The 22,109-nt window shown below is 40.3% G+C and overlaps 1 protein-coding gene across 2 annotated transcripts in view; it reads right to left on the bottom strand.

Moving 5' to 3' along the window:
- The window catches only part of Epc1 (enhancer of polycomb 1), a 96,628-nt gene that overhangs the window by 33,598 nt on the left and 40,921 nt on the right, over nt 1-22,109 (bottom strand). For both annotated transcript variants that reach the window (XM_048461231.3, XM_085698912.2), the window contains exon 2: nt 4,576-4,735. In XM_048461231.3, coding sequence (XP_048317188.1) covers nt 4,576-4,735 — 160 coding nt within the window. The remainder of the gene's footprint in view (nt 1-4,575; nt 4,736-22,109) is intronic.

The following is a 22,109-nucleotide window of genomic DNA, read 5'->3' as shown; positions in this document are numbered from 1 at the left end:
GATGGCAGGGAATAATCAAGCTGAGAGCTGAAATCAATAAAAAAGAAACAAAGAAAACAATACAAAGAATCAATGAGACAAAGAGTTGGTTCTTTGAGAAAATGAACAAAATAGACGAACCTTTATCCAAACTAACCAAAAAGCAGAGAGAGAATATCCAAATGAACAGAACCAGAAATGAAAAAGAGGACATAGCAACAGACATGTAAGAAATACAGAGAATCATCAGGTCATATTTCGAAAACCTGTACTCCACAAAATTGGAAAACTTAAAGGAAAAACGAACAACTTTCTGGATAAATATTCACTTAGCAAAATTAAATCAAGACCAGATATCCAAATTAAACAGATTTATAACTGCTGAAGAAATATAAACAGTCATCAAAAGTCTCCCAACCAAAAAAAAAAAAAAAGCCCAGGACCAGATGGTTTCAGCTCAGAACTCTAAAAGATTTTCAAAGAAGAACTAATACCAATACTTCTCAAATTGTTCCACACAATAGAAACAGAAAGAACATTGCCAAACTCTTTTTATGAGGCTATAAGTACCCTGATACCAAAATCACATAAAGATAGTACTAAGAAAGAGAATTACAGACCAATCTCACTCATGAACACTGATGCAAAAAACTAAATAAAATACTGGCAAATTGAATCAGAATCATCATCCATCATGATCAAGTTGATTTCATCCCAGAAATGCAGGGATGGTTCAACATACAAAAATCTGCCAATGAAATCCACCATATAGACAAACTGAAAAATAAAAACCACATGATCATCTCATTAGATACTGAAAAAGCCTTTGACAATATACAACATCCCTTCATGATAAAGGTCTTGGAGAGAGCAGGGATACAAGGAACATACCTAAACATAATAAAGGCAATATACAGCAAGCCAACAGCCAATATCAAATTAAATGGAGAGAAACTCCCAGTGATCACACTGAAATCAGGAACAAGACAAGATTGTCCACTCTCTCCATTTCTATTCAATATAATTCTTGAGGTTCTAGCTAGAGCAATAAGACAATAAAAGGAGATTAAGGGGATACAAATTGGAAAAGAAGGAGTCAAACTATCACTATTTGCTGATATGATAGTTTACATAAGTGACCCCAAAAAATTCTACCAAGGAACTTCTACAACTCATAAACACTTTCAGTAATGTAGCAGGAAACAAGATAAAAAAAAAAAAAAGGAAGAAAAAAATCAGTGGCCCTCCTTTATACAGAAAGAAATCAGAGAAACATCACCCTTCACAACAGTCACAAATAGCATAAAATATCTTGGAATCACTCTAACCAAACAAGTGGAAGACTTGTATGACAGGAACTTTGCAATCTACAGACTCAATGCAATGCCTATTAAAATCCCAGTAAAATTCTTCCCAGACCCCGAAAGAACAGTACTCAACTTCATATGGAAAAGCAAAAAACACAGGATAGCCAATAAAAGAACCTCTGGAGGCATCACAATCCCTGACTTCAAATTCTACTACAGAGCTACAGTACTGAAAACAGCTTGGTATTGATGTAAAATCAGACAGGAGGATCAATGGAACTGAATTGAAGACCTGGATATTAAACCACACACCTTCGAACACCTGATTTTTGACAAAGAGGCAAAACATATCAAGTGGAAAAAAGAAAGCATATTTAACAAATGGTGCTGACATAATTGGATATCAACATGTAGAAAAATAAAAATAGATCCATATCTATCACCATGCACAAAACTGAAGTCCAAATGGATCAAAGACCTCAAGGTAAAGCCAGCCACACTGAATCTCATAGAAGAGAAAGTGGGAAGTACACTGGAATGCATTGGCACAGGAGATTACTTCCTAAATATAATCCCAGCAGGACAGACACTGAGAGAAATAATTAATAAATGGGACCTCCTGAAACCGAAAAGCTTCTGGAAAGCAAAGGACATGGTCAAATAGACAAAGACAAAACAGTCTACAAAATCGGAAAAGATCTTCACCAAACTGACATCAGAGGTCTGATCTCCAAAATATACAAAGAACTCAAGAAATTGGCAATCAAAAGAACAAATAATCCAATAAAAAAAATGGAGTACAGACCTAAACACAGAGCTCAACAGAGGAATCTAAAATGGCTGAAAGACACTTAAGGAAATGTTCAACATCCTTAGTCAACAGAGAAATGCAAATTAAAACAACTCTGAGAATTCTACCTTACATCTGTAAGAATGGCCAAAATCAAAAATACTGGTGACAACTTATGCTGGAGAGGTTGTGGGAAAAAGGGAACACTTCTGCATTGCTGGTGGGAATGCAAGCTGATACAACCCCTTTGGATATCAGTGTGGCGATTTCTCAGAAAATTAGGAAACAACTTTCCTCAAGACCCTGTAATACCACTTTTGGGTATATATTCAAAGGATGCTCAATCGTACCACTAGGACATGTGCTCAGCTATGTTCATAGCAGCATTGTTTGTCATAGTCAGAACATGGAAACAACCTAAATGCCCCTCAGCTGAAGAATGGATAAGAAAAATGTGGTACATTTATACAATGGAGTACTACACAGCAGAAAAAACTATGGTATCTTGAATTTTGCAGGCAAATGGAACTAGAAAACATTATTTTGAGTGAGGTAACCCAGACCCAAAAAGGCAATTATCATATATACTCACTCATAAGTGTTTTTAAACATAAAGCAAAGATAGCCAGCCTACAAACCACAATCCCAGAGAACTTAGACTCAGTGCGGGCACTAAGAGAGACTTACATAGATCTAATAATCTACATGGGAAGTAGAAAGTAGAAAAAGACAAGATCTCCTGAGTAAATTGGGAGCATGGGGACCTTGGGAAAGGGTAGAAGGGGAGGGGAGAGGCAGGGAGGGGAGCAGAGAAAAATGTAGAACTCAATAAAAATAGATAAGTATAAAACAATAATTATTAAAACATTTAACATGTGTTTCTTAATATTGTTTATGCTGGTTATAATTCTAATTTTATACTTTCTATTTGTTCTTATTGTATATAATTTTGTATTGGGTTTGAACTCTTATTCAGAGAACAGGGGGAGGTGATGGGGAACATCCTTCAGCCTGAGAGGCTGGACCAGGTTGAATGTGACTTTGGGTACTGAAAGGTGTGCACTGGCTGCGCTCTCTCTCTCTCTCTCTCTCTCTCTCTCTCTCTCTCTCTCTCTCTCTCTCTCTCTGTCTCTCTCTTTCTGTCTTTCTCTCTCTCACCTGGATGCTGGGTTAGGTTTTTGTTCCTGATTTGTACAGAGGCCTGTAATCTGTGAGTTTCCCTTAAATAAAAACCCCTTTATTAAACTCAGTTCTGAGCTAGTGTGGAATTATTTTATTCACATTTGCCTTTAACTAGTATACCTCAATAATGAATATATATAGATTATAAAATAGTTTATACAACATGAATGTTTACAGTGGGCCTATTTGTACTTGTCTTAATCTAGAAACAACCCCAATGGGTTAACCAACAAAGCGTGTGGGACATATATATCATGGGTTTCTATTCAGCAAAATTAATGAACGGTTGACTTTTGATCCATTCATTTCTTCAATTGTTGGCCTATTGCCCCTTTGCTATCAAAGGGTTTTCTAAGGAACTATCTACAGAGTTTTGCTAGCGCATTATACAACTAACTGTCTTACTCTTCAGTGACCTTGTAGGAAATACTGACAAAGTAGCTTTAACTAATTCCTAACTCACTAATAGCTTCTGGCTTACTTTACCCTTCCAACTACTCGAGGTTAGGCAAGTGAAGCTGCAGTAATAATGCAATACACACCATCTTCAATCCACAAGCTCTCAGTTCACTGCCACCAAATGTGAGTCATTTGAGCAATCATTTCTAGTTCCCATCAAGTGGAATAACTATCAAATCAAAATGCCAACATTTAAAACATTAGCATCTTATCCTATTAGTGTAGTACAGGTCAGAGGTTGGCAAACTAAACCCCATGAAACAACTCTGGCTTGTTAACTGTTAGTATCAATAAAATACAGCTGCCTTTATACTACAAAATATTCAAGATGAGTATTTGTGACAGAGAATGAAAACTTCTGACTCCTGACTTACAGCAGGTTCTTTGAGGCTAGTAACATTACTAATTCCTAACAAAATGATAACTGATTTTATTCTGAGGTATATTAAGATCCTACTTGGCTAAAACAGCATATGATGAAAATTATCTAAGGACAAATGCCATCTTTTTATTAGGCAGGTATCTCAAACAGCATTTTTTTTTTTTTTTTTTTTTTGGAGACAGGATTCATGATGACTTCAAGCTCACAATATAGCAAAGGCTGACTTGACCTTCATGTCCCACATATCAGAACAATAGGTGGCACTGTGACTTGTCTACGAAGTGCAGGGCTCTGTGACTACTGCATAGACAAGTCACAGTGCCATCAGATGAAACACATCCCAGACCCTCACACATCGTGTTAAATGTGGAAAACAGACTCTACTAACTTAGGCCATAGTGGTCAAGGAAACAGATTTTCCAAGTCAAATAAGAGATACATACAGAAGCAAAATCAACCATTAAAAGAATACTCACGCTGTATGTGAATGAGCTGCTTTGGCATCTTGAACTCCCCAGGGTAGATGGACTCATAGTAAGCGATGTTACTTTCTGCCTCAGGAACTGGAATAACCATATTATCCCGCTTCTCGCCATACACCTGCTGTGCAGAGATAGCCCGCTGAAGATGGTGCTCCTAAAAACAGGGAAAACACACAGTGTAAGCTCTAAAATGTAGCCATCATAAAGATGAAGGAGTTTGGGAAGTCCTAACAGCACAGCTAGTATAAGGCTCTTTTTGCCACAGGGGCTCATTATGTAGACCAGGCTGGCCTCAAACTCACAAAGATCCATCTGACTCCGGCTCCGAGTGCAGGCCAAAGGCGTGCATAGTATTTTAAGATGATTTTAAGTAGAGGCACTACTTCCTCAAAAGGTAGTATTTGCCAGAGATGAGAATCTGACTAACAGCATAAAAGCTTACACCTGAAGACAAGAATTATTTCTTGAAATACAACTTTATTTGTTCACGTTTAGGATTAATACAAGATAGGTATCAACTAGGAAGAAAATCAGCATTAAAATGTCAATGCCATTTTGTTTACAGGGAGGAATCAGAAAATGGATCAAATTCAAATGAGCAGAGACATTCTCAGGCCATTCCACAGTAGCCAGGTTATGCAGGGTTAGCATTCAAATGTCTAATTAAGTATCTTCAAGAGGAAAGAGAACCCATGAAGGGTGATTTGTTTTTCATGGCAACTTTAGAATTTTCCTTTATGCAGTGAATAAAACTCTCCAATGGAACTAACCAACTACGCTTTACCATTAAGCCATTCTGGGCTAGTGGACACAGTTTAACATGGAACTGACATTTGGGGTTTGGGAATGGCAGTGATAACTATATTTTGGCTCTTATTCTAGTTAAGGCAACAGTTGAGGCATATGAAGTGAAGGTAGTTACACTTTATGCCTACATGAATGAGGCCATGTTGGTTGAGGCACTTTACACAGGCACAGAAGTGACCAGCACAGGCAGTCATCCTGGATGTACCATGCTGGTGTATTAAACCACAGCATACTGGAGCTAATGAGCACAACCAGCGTGCTTCTTCCAGGAGAAAGGTGACTGACTGGCCCTCACACATAGCTAGGTTCTCCCCTCTAGTTGTCCTAATCATGTGCCACAAGCATTGGGTTTCCAAGAGAGAAGTGATTCTAGGAAAGTCAGTCAATCTTTTGAAAATGTCCCATTTGCAAAACCAGGATAAGGTGACATCTATATTGAAAGCTGAAGACAAGAGAGCATAGGAGTCCCAGTTCTGAAGAAGGAGAGGTCCCTAGGCATCATCATATGTACCTAAGTGGCTGAAGAAACCTGGAGGTTCCGCTACACTGTGTTGGGAATGCAATCTAAACCTCAGGTTGGAAGTGACCCATCTGGTCTTTCATAATGATCAGCACTATCCATTTAATTGCATGTTCAAAGGTAAACATAGGCAGGACTGCAATGCTAACTATAGTCCCAGGTGTTGATCAGCCGGCCATGTGAGGGTCCTTCAGGCAAACAGGGCTCTGTCCAATGATTTCACAGGTGTTATGCTCAGAGAAGGCCATCTCTGGCAGCAGAACCAGGGTGGAACTATATCAGAGCTCCAGGTTCAAGGTTTCACTTCATTTGGAGCTCTTGTTCCCATATCTCAGTCTAATCAAGAAGGCCGGAGAAGAAGCCTGGACTAGTTCCACAAATACTGTTATCTACTGATTTAAGCCTGAGTCTAATCCTTACACAAAAAGATTTCATGAAGCCTGGCGGTGTTGGTGTACCCAGGAGACAGAAGCAGACAGATCTTTGAGGTCAAGGCTAGCCTGGTCTATAGAGTGAGTTCTATCTAGGACAGTTGGGACTACACAGAGAAACCCTGTCTCAAAATAACAACAGAATCCAACCAAACCAAAAGACTTCATGAATCCATTGCTTATTTACTGATGTATGAACATCATGACCTGACAGACACCACCACACAGTTGACACTGGAAAGTCTTGCTACTAACCCCTGAGCTGGGGCTCCAGAGACCATAACCATACTTGCACTCATTTCTCCATTTAAACTCAGTTCCACATATTGAGAGAGAACTCCAGACACAGTTTAGGACAGAGATTTCCATTCTGAGTAACCAGGGCAAAAGCTTCTGTCAAAACTGTTTGGCTGACAGGAAAGACAGTATGAGCCTGAATTGCTCTGTCTATATTCAAATCTTCAGATGATGGATAAAGAGGCATCACTGTAGGTATCTTCTGAACTACAGAACTGTGCACCTCTGCCAATTGCTGCTGGTACTACTTTCAGAGACCCAGGATGGAAAGCAGAGCTCAACTTACCATATATGAAGACAGCAGACTATGTATAAGAACTATTTTATGATTCAAATATCCTGTTCATATAGTTTTATAAATTTAAAAGGTTCTTTCATGGGAATCAACTAGAAGAATCCTTTCACAGAAAGGAACGGTTATCATCTTCATAATGAATATATACTCAAAAGGTCAATCTCTGTCTCAAGTAATAATTTTTCTTCTGAATTTCCAACATACCCTCTGGACATACAGTAAGACTAGGGCTGGAAACATGTACTCTGGGCTCAGGCTGTTTAGATTAGAGACAACTCCAACATCTAACAGTTTGTGATTCCTGGCAAGTGTTCCAGTCTGTCAGTGAGGGTAGAAGGAAGAGCACCCAAGAGTGTCTTCACAAAATTGGCTAACATTTAAGTAAGACAAATGCGAGGCTGAAGGGTTTGGTATAACCTCTGAGCAAAATAAGTTTTGATTTAGTTATTACTCAGAAAGCTCTTATTAGTTAAGAGAACACCAGCTGCTATAAGTCTTGTCCGCATCCAGCCCTACAAATGTCTAATTTAGCATAAACATAGACACACAGCATTCCAGCTGTATGAAAGTCATTAAGAATGTATGTATTCTCCCAAATACTTTCTCTGTACATATAAATGTAATCTGCAATATATTATAAGGTGATTGATATACAGAGAGCTTTACTGTCTTACTACACGCTTGTTTCACTTGACATCTTGAAGAGCTTTCCATACCGAGACTTTACTCTCTTCAGTAGATAGTCTAGGTTTCACTGTGTAAGTCAAGTGCATGATAATTTCATAATACAAAGAGACAGTGGAGAAAAAATAACCTGGGAACAAACCTAAATGTGTAAATTTTTTCCTTAAAAGCTACAAAAGCAAACTATCACTGTTGTACCACGTAAAAAGTATTTTTTGGACATGGGAAACAATTTACAGATAGCCATAATGTGTTTAAACAGACCTCCAACATCTATTCCAACAGTCTCTGGTGTAATATTACTCAGCAACCCTGCTCATTTTAATTTTTTTAGGCAGGGTCTCCTTATGGAGCCCAAGTTGACCTGGAGCTCACTATGCAACCCAGGATGACCTTAAACTCAATGGCACTGTTCCTGCCCCAGCCTTTTAAGTACTGGGTTCCAAGTAGATGCCATCACCTGGCTCAGTATTTCGTTAAAACAAACAAAAAACCCTGCCAACCTTTATTCATCTCATTTTCATATTACACACACACACACATTTTGGTGTTAACAGGTGTGCATTTTCCTTACAAGTTATTGCTAAGTTCCCTTAGTTATTGCTGCTTTCTGTGATGAACTCTGAAAGGGCTGCCTTCATTTAATGTTTAAGAAGTGAGTCTCATAGAATAACAGTACAAATTTCTGCTATAGTTCTAGCTTCTCGATTTTTTATGTGTAGAAAGTTTTGTAAGTCAAACTTATAGGTCGCTTTATAGTTTGCCACACTTGATCTCAGAAAAGTAGCATAGTTAAAAACTATAGTGTATAAACAAATGCTTTGTCTATAAATTTGTTTTATGTTTGTGTTGAAACTTTCAGCTTACTACTGGCTCCTGGGAGACAGCAGAAACTAAGTGTGACATGTGCTATGGTGCGTCCTAGCTGGGAAGGCAGACACCTGCACACACTTCTGCTCTTAGATGCCCTCCAGTCAGGAGGAGGGAGGCAGGGCACTCTATCCTCAGTTTGTACGGTTGTTTCCAGCTCAGAACCCTTCAGCCATCCTTCAGTGCTTAGATAGTTTATATTTTGGGCCCTCCTGCAAATCTAACCTGCACTCTGAGGACACATTTTAGACACTGGGACTGTTGCAGCACATCTGTAATTCCAGTGTTCTTACAGTGAGATTCGGAGTGGATATAGGAGTCCCCAGAAGCCTGAGGGCCAGCTAGCTTGTACACACAGCAGTAAATGATGAGAGAGCCTGTTTCAGATAAGGTGCAAGGTGAGGGAGGACTGACAACCAAGATTGTTCATTGACTTCCCACTCTGCTGTGTCAATAGATTGATGTCTGATTATTAAGAGCTGGCTGAAGGTACCTACCGCCAAAGAGTGTATGGCTCTAAACAGGGCAAACCCTTAATTTCTGTAAAGTCAGAAAATACCTTAAAAAAAAGTCCAAGAGTTCTATTAGTTCCCAGGAGATGAACCTGTCTGAAAGGTGGGCTTGTCAGTGTCACGAGCATCTGCCCTTACTCATATGTACTTTCTCTGTTCCAGCTACTCGACACGCTCACTCCACTATGGGAAGCCCCCACTTGTTCTTCACAGTCTTAAAACAATCTTCTCCACTTCATGTACATGTACACAAAACTGTTCCCTCATGGGTGTGCCAAAAGAAGCATGTTTTATACTTAGGATAGCAGGCTGTCATCATGTTTACCCAAAATGTGAGCTCCTTCAGAAGAGGGGGGTCTAATTTACTTTTTTATCTTTTTCTTCAAAAGGTGTATTTTCTCATGGTGTTTGGGGATTATAATTTTTTGGAGACAGGGTTTCCCTGTGTACCAGTCCTAGCTGTCCTGGAACTAGTTCTGTAGACCAGGCTGGGAATTATAAATTTTTAACCTTGAGGACTAGACAAGAATATCTTTGCAAATTACTGAGATTCTAGTTGAGTAATCTGGCTTATTTGATAGGATTTTATAAATTATCACTGAGGAAAGCTGAGAAGCATTCTCAATGAAGCACAAGGAAACACATTTCCCTCTGCTCTATAACTGAATGGGATAAATGCCACAAGCCACTAAATTTCTATTTAAGCAAGTAATGACCTCACAACAGCGGTAACAATTATTTAGACTATTCTAACTGAACTGGAGACAGTTTGTTCTAAGTAGCAACAATATATAAAATTCCTTCTGGGTAAATAAGTAATGGTTAATTTTGTTAAAAAATCTACTAAAGGGTAATAATCCAGCTACAGTCACACTAGAGTCTTTGCTGTTGGTCAAACTTCCAACAATGCTTCCATCCGCATCGCCTTCAAATTTTGTACACAAGTCTCCTCCTACACAGATCAATGCTTTTATCAAGTCTTTTTCCACTATACTCTCACTAGAATGGCTAAAATTGAAAAGGCCAACATTGAAAGTTGCCAAGGATTTGGAAGGACAGCATTTATAGCCTGTCATTGAGAAGAAGTCACCGTAGTTTATAAAACCCAACATGTACAGTTGATAAAGCTTGGCAAATCTAAGAGACCTAGAAAATGCTCAGATCATCTTACTAACAGCATCCAGTGTCCACAGGTGGACATGCTGCAGTAACAATTCAGGGGTAAAGCATGTGTACAGCACACGGGAAACCTGGCACCAACACCACTATCAAATGACAGTCTCCCATAAGATAAATTATGGTATAGTCAAAATGTGGAATATGAGTAATAAAAAGGAAGTAGTTATTTTTACATACAATATCACAAGCAACTTTCAAAATCAGCTTCATCCACAAGAGCACACCCTGGAGACCACCTACGTGGAGTTCTTAAACACATGAAGTTAACCTATGATAGAAAAGATCCTGGCAACAGCTCCCTTGGAGGAAAGGCATCTCAAGGAGAATGATGGTGTGGATTTGATGTGGTGATGTGAATATATACATGCTAAAATTCAATTAGGATATACTATTTGTAAATTCCTTTGTATGCAAAATTCTGAAATTCTATTTCAAGAATTTAAAATTATAAAGGAAGTTTTTTGTTATTTCAAAGTATGAATTATTTGCTGATTAATTACTAAAGTTGAGCACTGGGCATGTCTGGGTGGCCTGAAAGTCTGTGGCAAGGAAGATGTTTTACAGCCATTGCCAGGAGAAGTTCTCACTCTACCAGAAGCTTGACAATCACGGGCAGCTCAGCAAAAGCACCTCTCAGCAACTAACTACCTCATCACCGTTACCAGGGCTGTGTAATATTGGGCCAGTAGCTCACCAAAGGACACATGACCTTTGTTCTGAGACTCACAGAAACCGAAAAGACTAAGTCATCAGCATAAAGGGTACATCTTCTCTCCTGTGGCAGGAAGAGGCCTGTCAGTCTGGGAACCCCCATGCCCACCTACCCTGAGCCCCTTTTAACTGTCTCGTTGGACAGATGGGCAGAGAATGCACTGCTCACCAAGCTAGCTTTTGTCATCTTTCTTTCCAAAATATCCAGGGCTCAAAGGCAAATAAGTTACTACTATGCTCAAAGGCAAAATAAGTTTAATTTTGATCCTTGCCTTTAAGTCCTTCTTTGTAGTCCCAATGGGCTGTTGGTGCTGTACTTTTCAAGCTCCTGCGAGGCTCGATGTGATGCTCAATAGGGAGAGGGCAAGAGTAAAATGATAGTTCCCTACTTATAGGAGTCACAATCTAATCAGAATAAGTCCCAAAGCCCCTTCCTTTCTCTCCCTTTCTGTTTCTAGAAACTCCACAGTGATAATGTCTACACCTCAGTGATAATGTCTACACCTCACATCAACAGCTTCTTTCTACTTGCTTCTGGTTTCTTCTAAGTCAGTCAAAGAAAGTGCAAGGCTATTCTTTGTTCAGCCAGTGTAGCAGTACCTTGACTGAAGGCAAACGTGTCCAATGGCCACGAACAGCTACCTAAGGTCTCATGGTCTGCTGCCTGTGCAAACTCGCCTCCCCACTGTCCTCAACTGTGTCTGTGCTGCTGGTGGGTTTACATGTTCATTTCTGCTCAGATTTCACAAGAGCTGCAGACCAATCTCTTGCCATGAACACTCCCCCTCCATAGTTTCTCATGATTTTATTCAGCTGTCCCACCTCACTGACCCAGGCCTGAAGCCAAGTCCCCCCCCGCAGTGCCTTCCTTTCATTTACCATCCCCAAATTAGGCTCAATTCTTAGAGATTTGTTTTCTTTTTGTAGAAGTTATTCAGATTTTCCCCCTTAAAGTTACAGCCTATCAGCCAGCAGAACACACTGTTCCACCTTCTCTTCTGGAGCTACTCCAGCGGTCTTTCTCAAGAGGTTGCACTCATTTGTTTTTAATATTGTTTTTATTTATTCTTTGTGTCTTTCACATTCCATTCCATTCATTTTCCAGTCCCTTACTATCTGCCCTCTGCAATTGCAATCTCCCCCTGACAATAAAATAAACAACAACAACAACAACAAAAAATTTTTAAAAAATCAGTCTTGTCATGGAAGCTGCAGTGTGACACAACGAGTCTCACAGTAAACCCTTTTACCCTTATATCTTTACTTGCAAGTGCTCATTGCAGAGAGTCATTGGTCTGGTTCAAGGTCTCTGGTTTCTGCTGCAACATCTATGCTGGACCCTCACTGGACTTCTCTTGGATATCTTGTTGTTGCCCTGTGTTGTGGAGATCCTGCAGCTTTGGGTCTGCAGGACCAGTCCTTTTACGTGCTCCAGCAGATCAAATGGGGTGGATGTGGGGATAGATCAACTCATAATCCTGGTTCTGGGCCTGGGTAGTTGCAGGGTTAGTCAGAGGCTGAACTCTTAATCTAAGGCTCTCTACTATCTTCTTACTCTAAGCTGTTTGTGATGTGTATCTAACTAGTTCTTCCAAGCCAACACCCCACCACTTCCTACCCAGGGTCAGTGTCTTAAAGAACTTTCTAGTAATAACAGAAAGCAGGAGTTCCCTGTCTTTAACCTATTTATATCCCTCTTCATTTTACGTGACTGTACTGAGATGTCAACTTTTCCTTTGGAGCTTGCCCACCATTTTTACATAACACAGTTATTATAGCTCCTTAGAAAGCACCAAGTGGAGGATGGCTGGCATCATTAGTTAGAGGCCAACCTAGGCAATACAGTCAGATGACCTTTGAAAACTAGGCTGTCATCACCACACTCAGCTGAAATCTTTATGAAGCAGAATACTGAACAAGGCAGAATCAGGAGAAAACTTCCTTGACCATCAATGAATTGATGTCCCCAAACTACATGCATCACACATGTCAAAAGGGGTGAGACAAAACAGGCAAGAAGCACAAGTAGATATGGGGTGCAGGTGATGTTAGCACTTGGGACGTGGAACAGGAAGAACAAGAGTTCAAGGATAGCCCCTGGCCACACAAGACCCTGCAAGGGGCCATGATGTAAGAAATGATTTGTGAAGATAAAGGGGAAGGCCCAAGGAAGAGAGAAAACAAGAAAGCAAATGAACCAATGTAAAACAGTTATATCTGGGTCCAAGGTGTACAGAGATCAATGCACTATTCCTCTGTGTGGTACACACATGTATATGCAAATGTGTGCACCCAAGTGAACTCCTGTGGAGGACTGAGCATGGCTAGTTTCCTTTTCTCTACGTTGTTCTTTAGAGACAAGGTTTCTCACTGAACATGGACCTCGTAAGCCTGGTTAGGACTGGCTAGTCAGCAAGCTCTGGGGGATCCTCCTGCTTCTGCACCTCAGTGCTGTTAGAATGTGGGGTGCTACACTTGGCTTTTTACATGGATATTAGGAATTTGCTATCAATAAGCCTGAGGCTACTATTTCCACCTCCTCAGTGCTGGGATTACAAGCACAAGCCAGCACTACTGGATTTTTCCTTTTTTATGTGGGTTCTGGAAACTAAACTCAGTTTCTCACAATCATACTTTATGGACCGAGTTATCTCCTCAGCCTCTGTCCTATTCCTTTTCTCATAACTTTTCTAAAACTGAAATGATCTCCAAATAATCATTCTTTAGAGAGAAAAAAAAAACCCAAATAAACTTGTAGTAGACATGGATATTTGTGTCTTCCCCTCTGCCTTGGACAGTTTGTGAACCCTGTTTTCTTGCCACCAGACTTTGCGGACAGCCACGCAGCTTACATGGTAGATAACATGGTAGGTAACAGAATGATGGGATACAGTTTTGAATGGACTAAGAAAAGTCCAGGTTGGCAGAATTAGTCACCTAGTCATTGTATACACTAGTGCTGACCCATCTGGAAAAAGTGATCTAAAAAGGCGCTCTTTGAGGGGGTGGTTCTAAAACCAGAACACTGTCTTTGAAAAGTAGTTCTAGAGGTATCATTCAGCCACACAGGACTCCTGTGCATCAACAATCTCAGCAAGAAGTCAGGGAAGAAGGATTTGGAGTCCTCACAGGTGCAACGCCCTGCCCAACAGACCATGCCTGTCCTATAAGCACTTAATATGTCTTATTTAGGTCAGCATGACATACTGAAAATTTGACAAGTCCCAATTCACAATGTATAATAAGTTTCAAAATCAAGTTATAATGCTAAGCTGTGCTATGCTAAAATCATTCTCTTCTACAGCAGAATCACCTATTTTGAAAAACTCCTGTAGTTCCTCCCACTGATGAATTTTGTTTTTTCGAGACAGAGTTTCTCTGTAGCTTTGGAGCCTGTCCTGGAACTAGCTTTGTAGATCAGGCTGGCCTCGAACTCACAGAGATCTGCCTGCCTTTGCCTCCTGAGTGCTGGGATTAAAAGGCATGTGCCACCACTGCCTGGCACTGATGAACTTAAAATGAGCTATTTCCCATGAAGTTTACATTTCAAACGCAGGCTCTATTTCCCACAGAGACTCTAAATGCTGAAGCAAATTGTATGGAAAAGGATTAGGGATTAGAGAACTAGAGCTGAGAGTGTGCGTGGTCACTTCAGCCTGTCGGAGTCTGGACAAGCCACACAGTAGAGTTGAGGAGTTCTCAAGACTGGATGGCCTGTAAAGTCAGCACCTACTATCTGATGGTTTACAACCCAGTAGAGCACTCCTGTTACACGGTAAAAAATGACCGAAGAGCAGGACACCGTTTATCAAGTAGCAGTGCCAAACCATACAACACACACTTCATCCTTACTTCGAGGTCTGTTATTATGACTTTAGAATTAAGTATCATAAAATAAATTTTACTGTTTAAAAGAAAAAAAAAACTTATTCAGAGAGAAGACTTGTATGATGAACAAATTTGGTTACAGAAAAGTGTCAAGTGTGATTAAATTTGACCTATAAAAAATAAGTTTTATCTATTTTGTTTCTCAGCTGGTTAATGTTACAAACAGCATTCAGCTAGTGTTCCATTTACCTTATTACACATTTTGTGTAAGCCACCTGAGAATCAAACTTTCAGAATGTGCGTGAACGCTGAGACCTGGGCAATTAAGGAAACCAGGGCAGTGTAACAACGGCCTGGATGAAAAAAGTGACAGTTCTGTGGAGTTACTATTTTTTTTCCAAACTAAAACTAAAAATAACTGTACATAATTTTCTTCCTTTAGTGGCACTTAGTCCCTTTGCTTCAGCAAAAGTAGAGCCTCTCAGAGTCCCCTCTCATGTGTGTAAACAGCAGTGTCTTCCCATGGCAGTTAGAAAAGGCTTGGCAGTCTCAAAAACCCTCTTTTTTCATTTGTTAATTAAATGCAGAAGGAAATAAATATCTGATAACTTCACATTACTGATAAGCTTAATAACAAGGTATTTTTGTTTTTAATGGCATATGAAAATCTGCCGGGCTGTGGTGGCGCACACCTTTAATCCCAGCACTTGGGAGGCAGAGGCAGGCAGATCTCTGTGAATTTGAGGCCAGCCTGGTCTACAAGAGCTAGTTCTAGGACAGGCTCCAAAAAGCTAGAGAAACCCTGTCTCAAAAAAACCAAAAAAGAAAATAATTCTGACTCCAGTAAATTTTTCAACAATAGAGTAGAAAGGCACGTAAAAAGGAAACATCAGAAACATGGGCTGCTGTTTATGGGTTTTGAGCAGCCGTCTTTAGTCCTTAGTTTCTCATGTGTATGTGGGGCACATGAAGGCCAGAACAGGGTCTCCAGGGTCTTGCCCTATAGCTTTCTGCCTTAGTTCTTGAAACAGGGTGTCTAGCAAGCTCCCAGCCTATCTGTCCATCGCACCCTACAACACTGACTGGGGTTACAGGGATGTGTAGTCATCTTGGGACTTGAACTTAGATCCTCATGCTTACACAACAAACACTCATACCCACTGAGCGATCAATCAACCCTCTACTCCTTTAATTACCTTTTAAAAACATAATCAGGTATTTGCCATTATAAGGGCAAAAGTGAAACAAAAGATATAAACCTCTTAAGTACAGTGCCTAGCACTTCAAAATCAATTTAATGTCTGTTTTCTTACTAGTAAAGGACTGAAAATAATACCTAACTTACAGGGTTTCATTGAGAATTCTAAGAAGTTGGATCAATGAAGCCTTACTAAAGCTGTATATTATTCTAGTGGTCATTACGATATACAATGGACTAAAATAGTCATAGAAATCCTTACTGTACCCATACATGAAACACACAAGGCCTTAGATTCACTCCTCAGTGCTACAGCAATAAAAATATACAAAACCCTCCCAAACAATAAAACAAAACTCAGCAACTACTTTTTTCTTTCCTATTTTGATTTTTGTTTTTTGAGACAGGGTTTTCTCTATGTGGCTTTAGAGCCTGTCCTGGAACTCATTTTGTAGACCAGGCTGACCTCAAATTCAGAGATCTGCCTGTCTCTGACTCCCAAGTGCTGGGATTAAATGTGTGCCACACCCCGCCCAGTTTCTTTCCTTTTTTGGAGGAAAGGTTTATTCTAGCTTATGTTTCCGCTTAATTTTTATTGGCTGACTGTCACTGTCAACAGCTAATTTCTGAAGATCATCACACCCACTGACAAGGGCTTTCTCTGGAAACTTCAGGTCTGTATAGCAGACTCCACTCTGTCACTTCAGCTTCTCCAGGGCAGTGGGATCTCTACACACTTTGGAACACAGCTGCCAATCGAAACCACAACTGCCGTTCATTTCAAACCTACTTATGCCCCACACAGTGTGTGAAAACTCACAGGAGTATTTTCCAACTCTGAATGCTACCTGAAATAAATTTAGTCACCTCCTTTCATGAAAACAGACAAAATGCATTAACCACCTTAATATGGGGGAAGAATGAAAAAAGAGCTGCAAACTTTAACATAACCACAGTGGCTCCAGGCCTGATCTAACTCATTAAACCATCATCTCTTTAGTACAGTGACAGTTGACACATTTCTTCTTGTAAAAATCTCTGAGTTAGCTGGGTGGTGGCATACCCCTTTAATCCCAGCACTCAGGAGACAGGCTCTGTGAGTTCGAGGCCAGCCTATTCTGCAAAGCCAGTTCCAGGACAGGCTCTAAAGCTACTCAGAGAAACCCTGTCTCAAAAAACAAAAAAGTCTCTGATTCACATAAAGAGTAAATACAGCTCAGGTAGCATTTAAGAGAGACTTCTTACAAACATTAAGTAAACTATGTTATATTTGGAATTTAGGAATGCCATTTGGTGAGAATGACAGGCCAATTTTATTACCAAAAAAAAAAAAACCCAAAAAACTAAAAGTAGCCATGATCTCATTCCAAACACGTAAGTTGTAACAGACAGTGCTAGTCAATCTTTAGAAGTCTAAAATGGCAAGTCAACATTGCTCAATAATACATGTTGGCATAGGAGTAGTGTTATACATCTGTTCAAAATCAGGGACTTTGTTCAGCCCATAAATTTTGATCACAAAACAGCTTCCAGTAAGTAAATGGTATTTTAAAAACCCAATCAAACCATGACCAGAATGCAAACTTTTTTTTTAAACAAAGGGGACGCTAGATTAATAACTAAAGAGATATAAAATCTGAAGATACACCTCTAATCTTTGCAGAAAGGTTCACTGAGCTGGGCATGATGGTCCACACTATTAATCTCTGTGAGCGGGAGGTCACATAGGACTTTCAGGATAGTCAAGGCTACATACATAGAGACCCTGCCTCCTCAAGATAAAACAAACAAAAGGTTCTCTGAAAACAGGACAGTTAGCAGACTGCTCCACATACAAGGCACTGTTGGGTACATTGGATCTTCACCAGCCAATAAAACAGGGACACTCAAAAGTGCTTTTCCTCTGATGCTTCTGGGAGGACTGAACTTTCTGGCAGAAAATTCTCAATCCAAGTGACTTCCATCTGGACTACAGCATTTAATTGCTAGGCTAAGAGTCAGAGACTTTCAAAGCACTTTCTAGCATCACCATGTTTGAAATAATGATTACTGTGGAAGCCTGAATCCCGGCTGACCCATGGTGACCTAAAATGTGACAAGAGCAAGAAATAGTCCCCATCCTCTTTCTGGGGAAGCTAGAGACAGGGTTTCTCTGTGTAACCCTGGCTGTCTTGGAACTCGCTCTGTGGACAAGGCTGGCCTTGAAGTGCTGGAATTAAAAGCGTGTGCCACCACTGCCAGCCTAAGAAATAAACTTCTGACATTATTATATCCTGAGATCTTTGAAGCGGTTACTACAGACATACATAGCCTGATCTATGCTTATCCTAACATATAAATAGGTGGAGGGGGCACAAACAAAACCTGAAATATTAAAGAAATAGACGCCACAGATTCAAAAGTCAGGAAGAACAAAAACAATATATAGGGTGCATGGTGGAAATCACTTATAACAACTTGAAAAGGCCGATAACAAACTTTAACTAAATCTGGGGGAAGCTTTAAAAAAGAGGAAGAAAAAACAGTGCATTGGTTGTTCTGTTTGGTATTACACAAAAGGACAGACAGAAAGACACACACACTCTGTGGGGAGAGACAATGGGCAGACAGACACAGACAAAGTCAGCAGGGAGGCCGTTTTTAGAAGAGCCACATCTGGACAAGAACACTAGCTGGCACACTGAGCAGAATGGAAAATACAGTGGAAGCCAACAAAGAGGCAACACAGCACAAAGCTTAACTATCAATGAGACATCAAGAGCCTGCACGAATTAGAGGCGTGCTTCTGTGTCTGCCTTGCCATAGGCAGAGAGGAGGCTGTGAACTGTTCCAGCTCCCAATGCCCGAGCACACATCAGACGAAGCTGAGAAAGCAAAAGAAGTCTCTCAGATGTCAACACAGAAGTCACAAGAGTTATGGAACAGGGAGCTTCCTCACAATGGCAGGCATGCCAAGAACAAGACTATCCTGTGGATTTCACTTATATCCAGGGCAAGAGGCAGCCCATTCAGACCTACAGACAGAATTATGTGTATCATCTGGAAGTAAAGACTTCATGTTTGGCGCTGTGGTTACCTGGGACTTTCAGGTAGGCTGCACGGAGCAGATGAGCTCATGATGCCCTAAGGGAAGATCTACTAGTATTATCTCCAAATATTTACATTTCTTTCAGCCATATGCTAATAAGACTGTAATTACCGATTCCTCTAAGGTTAGGTTTGTTACATGATTTTTGCTAGCCGAATTCTGACTAGAGCATTTAACGGCTGACTTGACATAGATCTTCCTAAGCTTTTACTTCCACTACAGTCACATTTGGGATTGAGACCACTCTGCCAGTCTGCATTCCAGAGTGAGGTTATGAAGAATGGAAGCCCCAAGTCAACCAAAGGGCATTGCAGTGATATAAGTCTTTGTGGCAAAGCCACCAGGATGGGGAAAGGCTTTATGCTTACAGTCTAGCCTTTCCTATCCTATCTGATAACTGAAAGGGATGTCAAGTCAGAGGCATACTTATGGATCTCTACTGTCAGTGACAAGTGCGTGGCATGAAACTCAGTGGTTAAAAAACTTGTCTCGGCATAGCAATCACATGGGAAAACCAGTGTCTTGATAAAACTCTAAGTTCAACAGGGCAAACAGAACCTTGGGATAGACTTCGTAGAAATGTATGAGTAAACTAACCAACCTAGCCACAAATAATGGAGGCATTAAAATTCAACACTAATAGTACTTGGAGCTCAGAATCTTATAGTAAAGACTGTATCAACCAACTTACATAAAACAAGTGCCAGCAGCAATCACTATGACAGTCTGTGAAAGTCTCATAATGGACAACTAAGGAAGTGACCTAGCTGGGACTTAAGGATCATGCAAGATTAGTAAACTTAGTAGGGGAATTTTTTAATAATGAGAATAAAGAGCTGGTCTTGCTGCTGAAGGGAACCTGAAGCCTTCAGAATTCAAAAGCAACAGGCCAGATGATACAAAGCCCAGAGCATCTGTCCCAGCTAGTGTTTCTACTGCTGGTATAAAATGCCATGACTAAAAGCAAGTTGGGGAAGAAGGGGTTTACTTGGCTTACACTCCATAGTCTATCATTAAAAGAAGTTAGGACAAGAACTCAAACAGAACAGGAATCTATAAGCAGGAGCTGTGTAGAGGCCATGGAGAAGTGCTGCTTCTTAGCTTGCTCCGCCTGTTTTCTTCCAGAACCCAGGACCACCAGTCTAGGCCCTGCCCCCATTTCGGAAATACCTTAGTCAGGTCTTATAGAGGCATTTTCTCAATCGAAGTTCCCTCCTTGCAGCTATAGCTAGCTTGTGTCAGGTTGACATAAAACTCGTCAGCACAGCATCACACACCACTTCAAAACCAGCAGCAACAGGTTTTCCTGTCCTCAAAGAACAACTGATTTATGAGTAGTGAGAAGGCAGCAACTGGAATCTGCGATTGCTCAGTGAGACACTACTGTATCTGTGAGAAACACTGTCCCCTAAACTAGGAGAGTAGCACAGCGACGAGACATTGAAATTGTTTAAAAACTGTGTTAGTATTCTTTGTGTGATATGTGTGCATACGGATGCCATAGAGCAACACTGTGAAGTCAGATTCTCTGCTTTCATTTTTACATAGCCTCTGGAGACTGAATCCAGGTCATTAGCGTTCATGGCAAGCACTTTTACTTTCTATAACATTAGAAATATTTAGGAAATTACCTAGACACTAGCATTTTATTCAGGGTAATTTTTAAAAGTCTTTATTTATTTATTTATTTATTTATTTATTTATTTATTTATTATGTATACAATATTCTGTCTGTGTATATGCCTGCAGGCCAGAAGAGGGCACCAGACCCCATTACAGATGGCTGTGAGCCACCATGTTGTTGCTGGGAATTGAACTCAGGACCTCTGGAATAGGAGGCAATGCTCTTAACCACTGAGCCATCTCTTCAGCCCTATTTAGGGTAATTTTAACGTCTGCTAGTCTGCCTGAACTTGTCCAACAAAATTCTCAACCTCTTGCCAGCCTAACCTGGGCATGAACTGGATGCAAGGGCAGCATAATAACAAGCTGTTTAGCTGGGTAAGAAAGAGACAGAATTCAAGTCAAGACATCACTAATAAGGGCATGTCAACTGTCTTTTAATAAATAAAGTTTGCCTGAAGATCTTAGAGTAAAACAGTCCCACTGGTCAGTCTTACAGACAAGGCAGTGGTAACTATACACCTTTAATCCCATAGCTACACTAGTTTGCTATAGAAACTGGGTGGTGCAAGCCTTTAATCCCAGCCCTAGAGAGGATTATAAAACAGGAGGAGACAGCTCTCAGACACAGTCTGATTCTGAGATTCCTGGAGGCAGGATCGCCATTTTCGGACTGAGGTCAAGGTAAGAGCCAGTGGCTGGTTGCTTTATTTTTTGGATCTTCAGGTTGAACTTGATTTCTCTGAGCTTCTATTATTGTGCTTCAAAGGGCTAGCAATTCTTTTATAAAAACTGGGAGTGGTGTCATGTGCCTATAATTCCAGCACTTAGAGGAGGCTGAGGCTAGGAAGACCAGAGTTCATGGCCAGCTTGGGCTATATAGCCAGACCCTGTTTACAAAAAAACACCTGCAAAAGCTACAGGACATCAAGAAACATGTAATTATGGAGTAGACTCTTTAATAGTTTCTGGTATACAGAAGAAAAAAAAACCCCACTGTTTTATCTTAGTGCAAATGCACAACAGGGGAAAATCCACAAAAGAAAAAATGTTATACAGAATTCTCAGGTATGGTGCTCCACTGCCAGACAGTAGATGGGAACTTTACTGCAGGTAGTAAGAAAGCATTTGCCATCAATTTTTATCTTCAGATCAGAAAAACGAAAATTAGGGGCTGGAGAGATGGCTCAGTAGGTAAGAGCACTGACTGCTCTTCCAGAGGACCCAGGTTCAATTCCCAGCACCCACATTACAGCTCACAACCTTCAGTTTCAGGGGATCTGACGCTTCTCATATAGACATAATATGGAGGAAAACCACCAATGTACGTGAAGTAAAAATCCATAATATTTTTTTTTAAAAAAAAAAGAAAAATGGAAATTAAAGCAAAAAAGTTTTAATTCAAGTAAAAGATCAACCTCGAGAATATGTGATTTATTCTCCTCGTCGTTGGCGTTTCAGGGAACTGCTGCACACACTGAGCGG

The sequence above is a fragment of the Myodes glareolus genome, chromosome 14 (genome assembly GCF_982192425.1).
Source record: "Myodes glareolus chromosome 14, mMyoGla1.1, whole genome shotgun sequence".
In the NCBI taxonomy this organism is placed as follows: domain Eukaryota; kingdom Metazoa; phylum Chordata; class Mammalia; order Rodentia; family Cricetidae; genus Myodes; species Myodes glareolus.
Note: the sequence above shows the minus strand (reverse complement) of the source record. Positions and strands in the feature narration are given on the sequence as shown.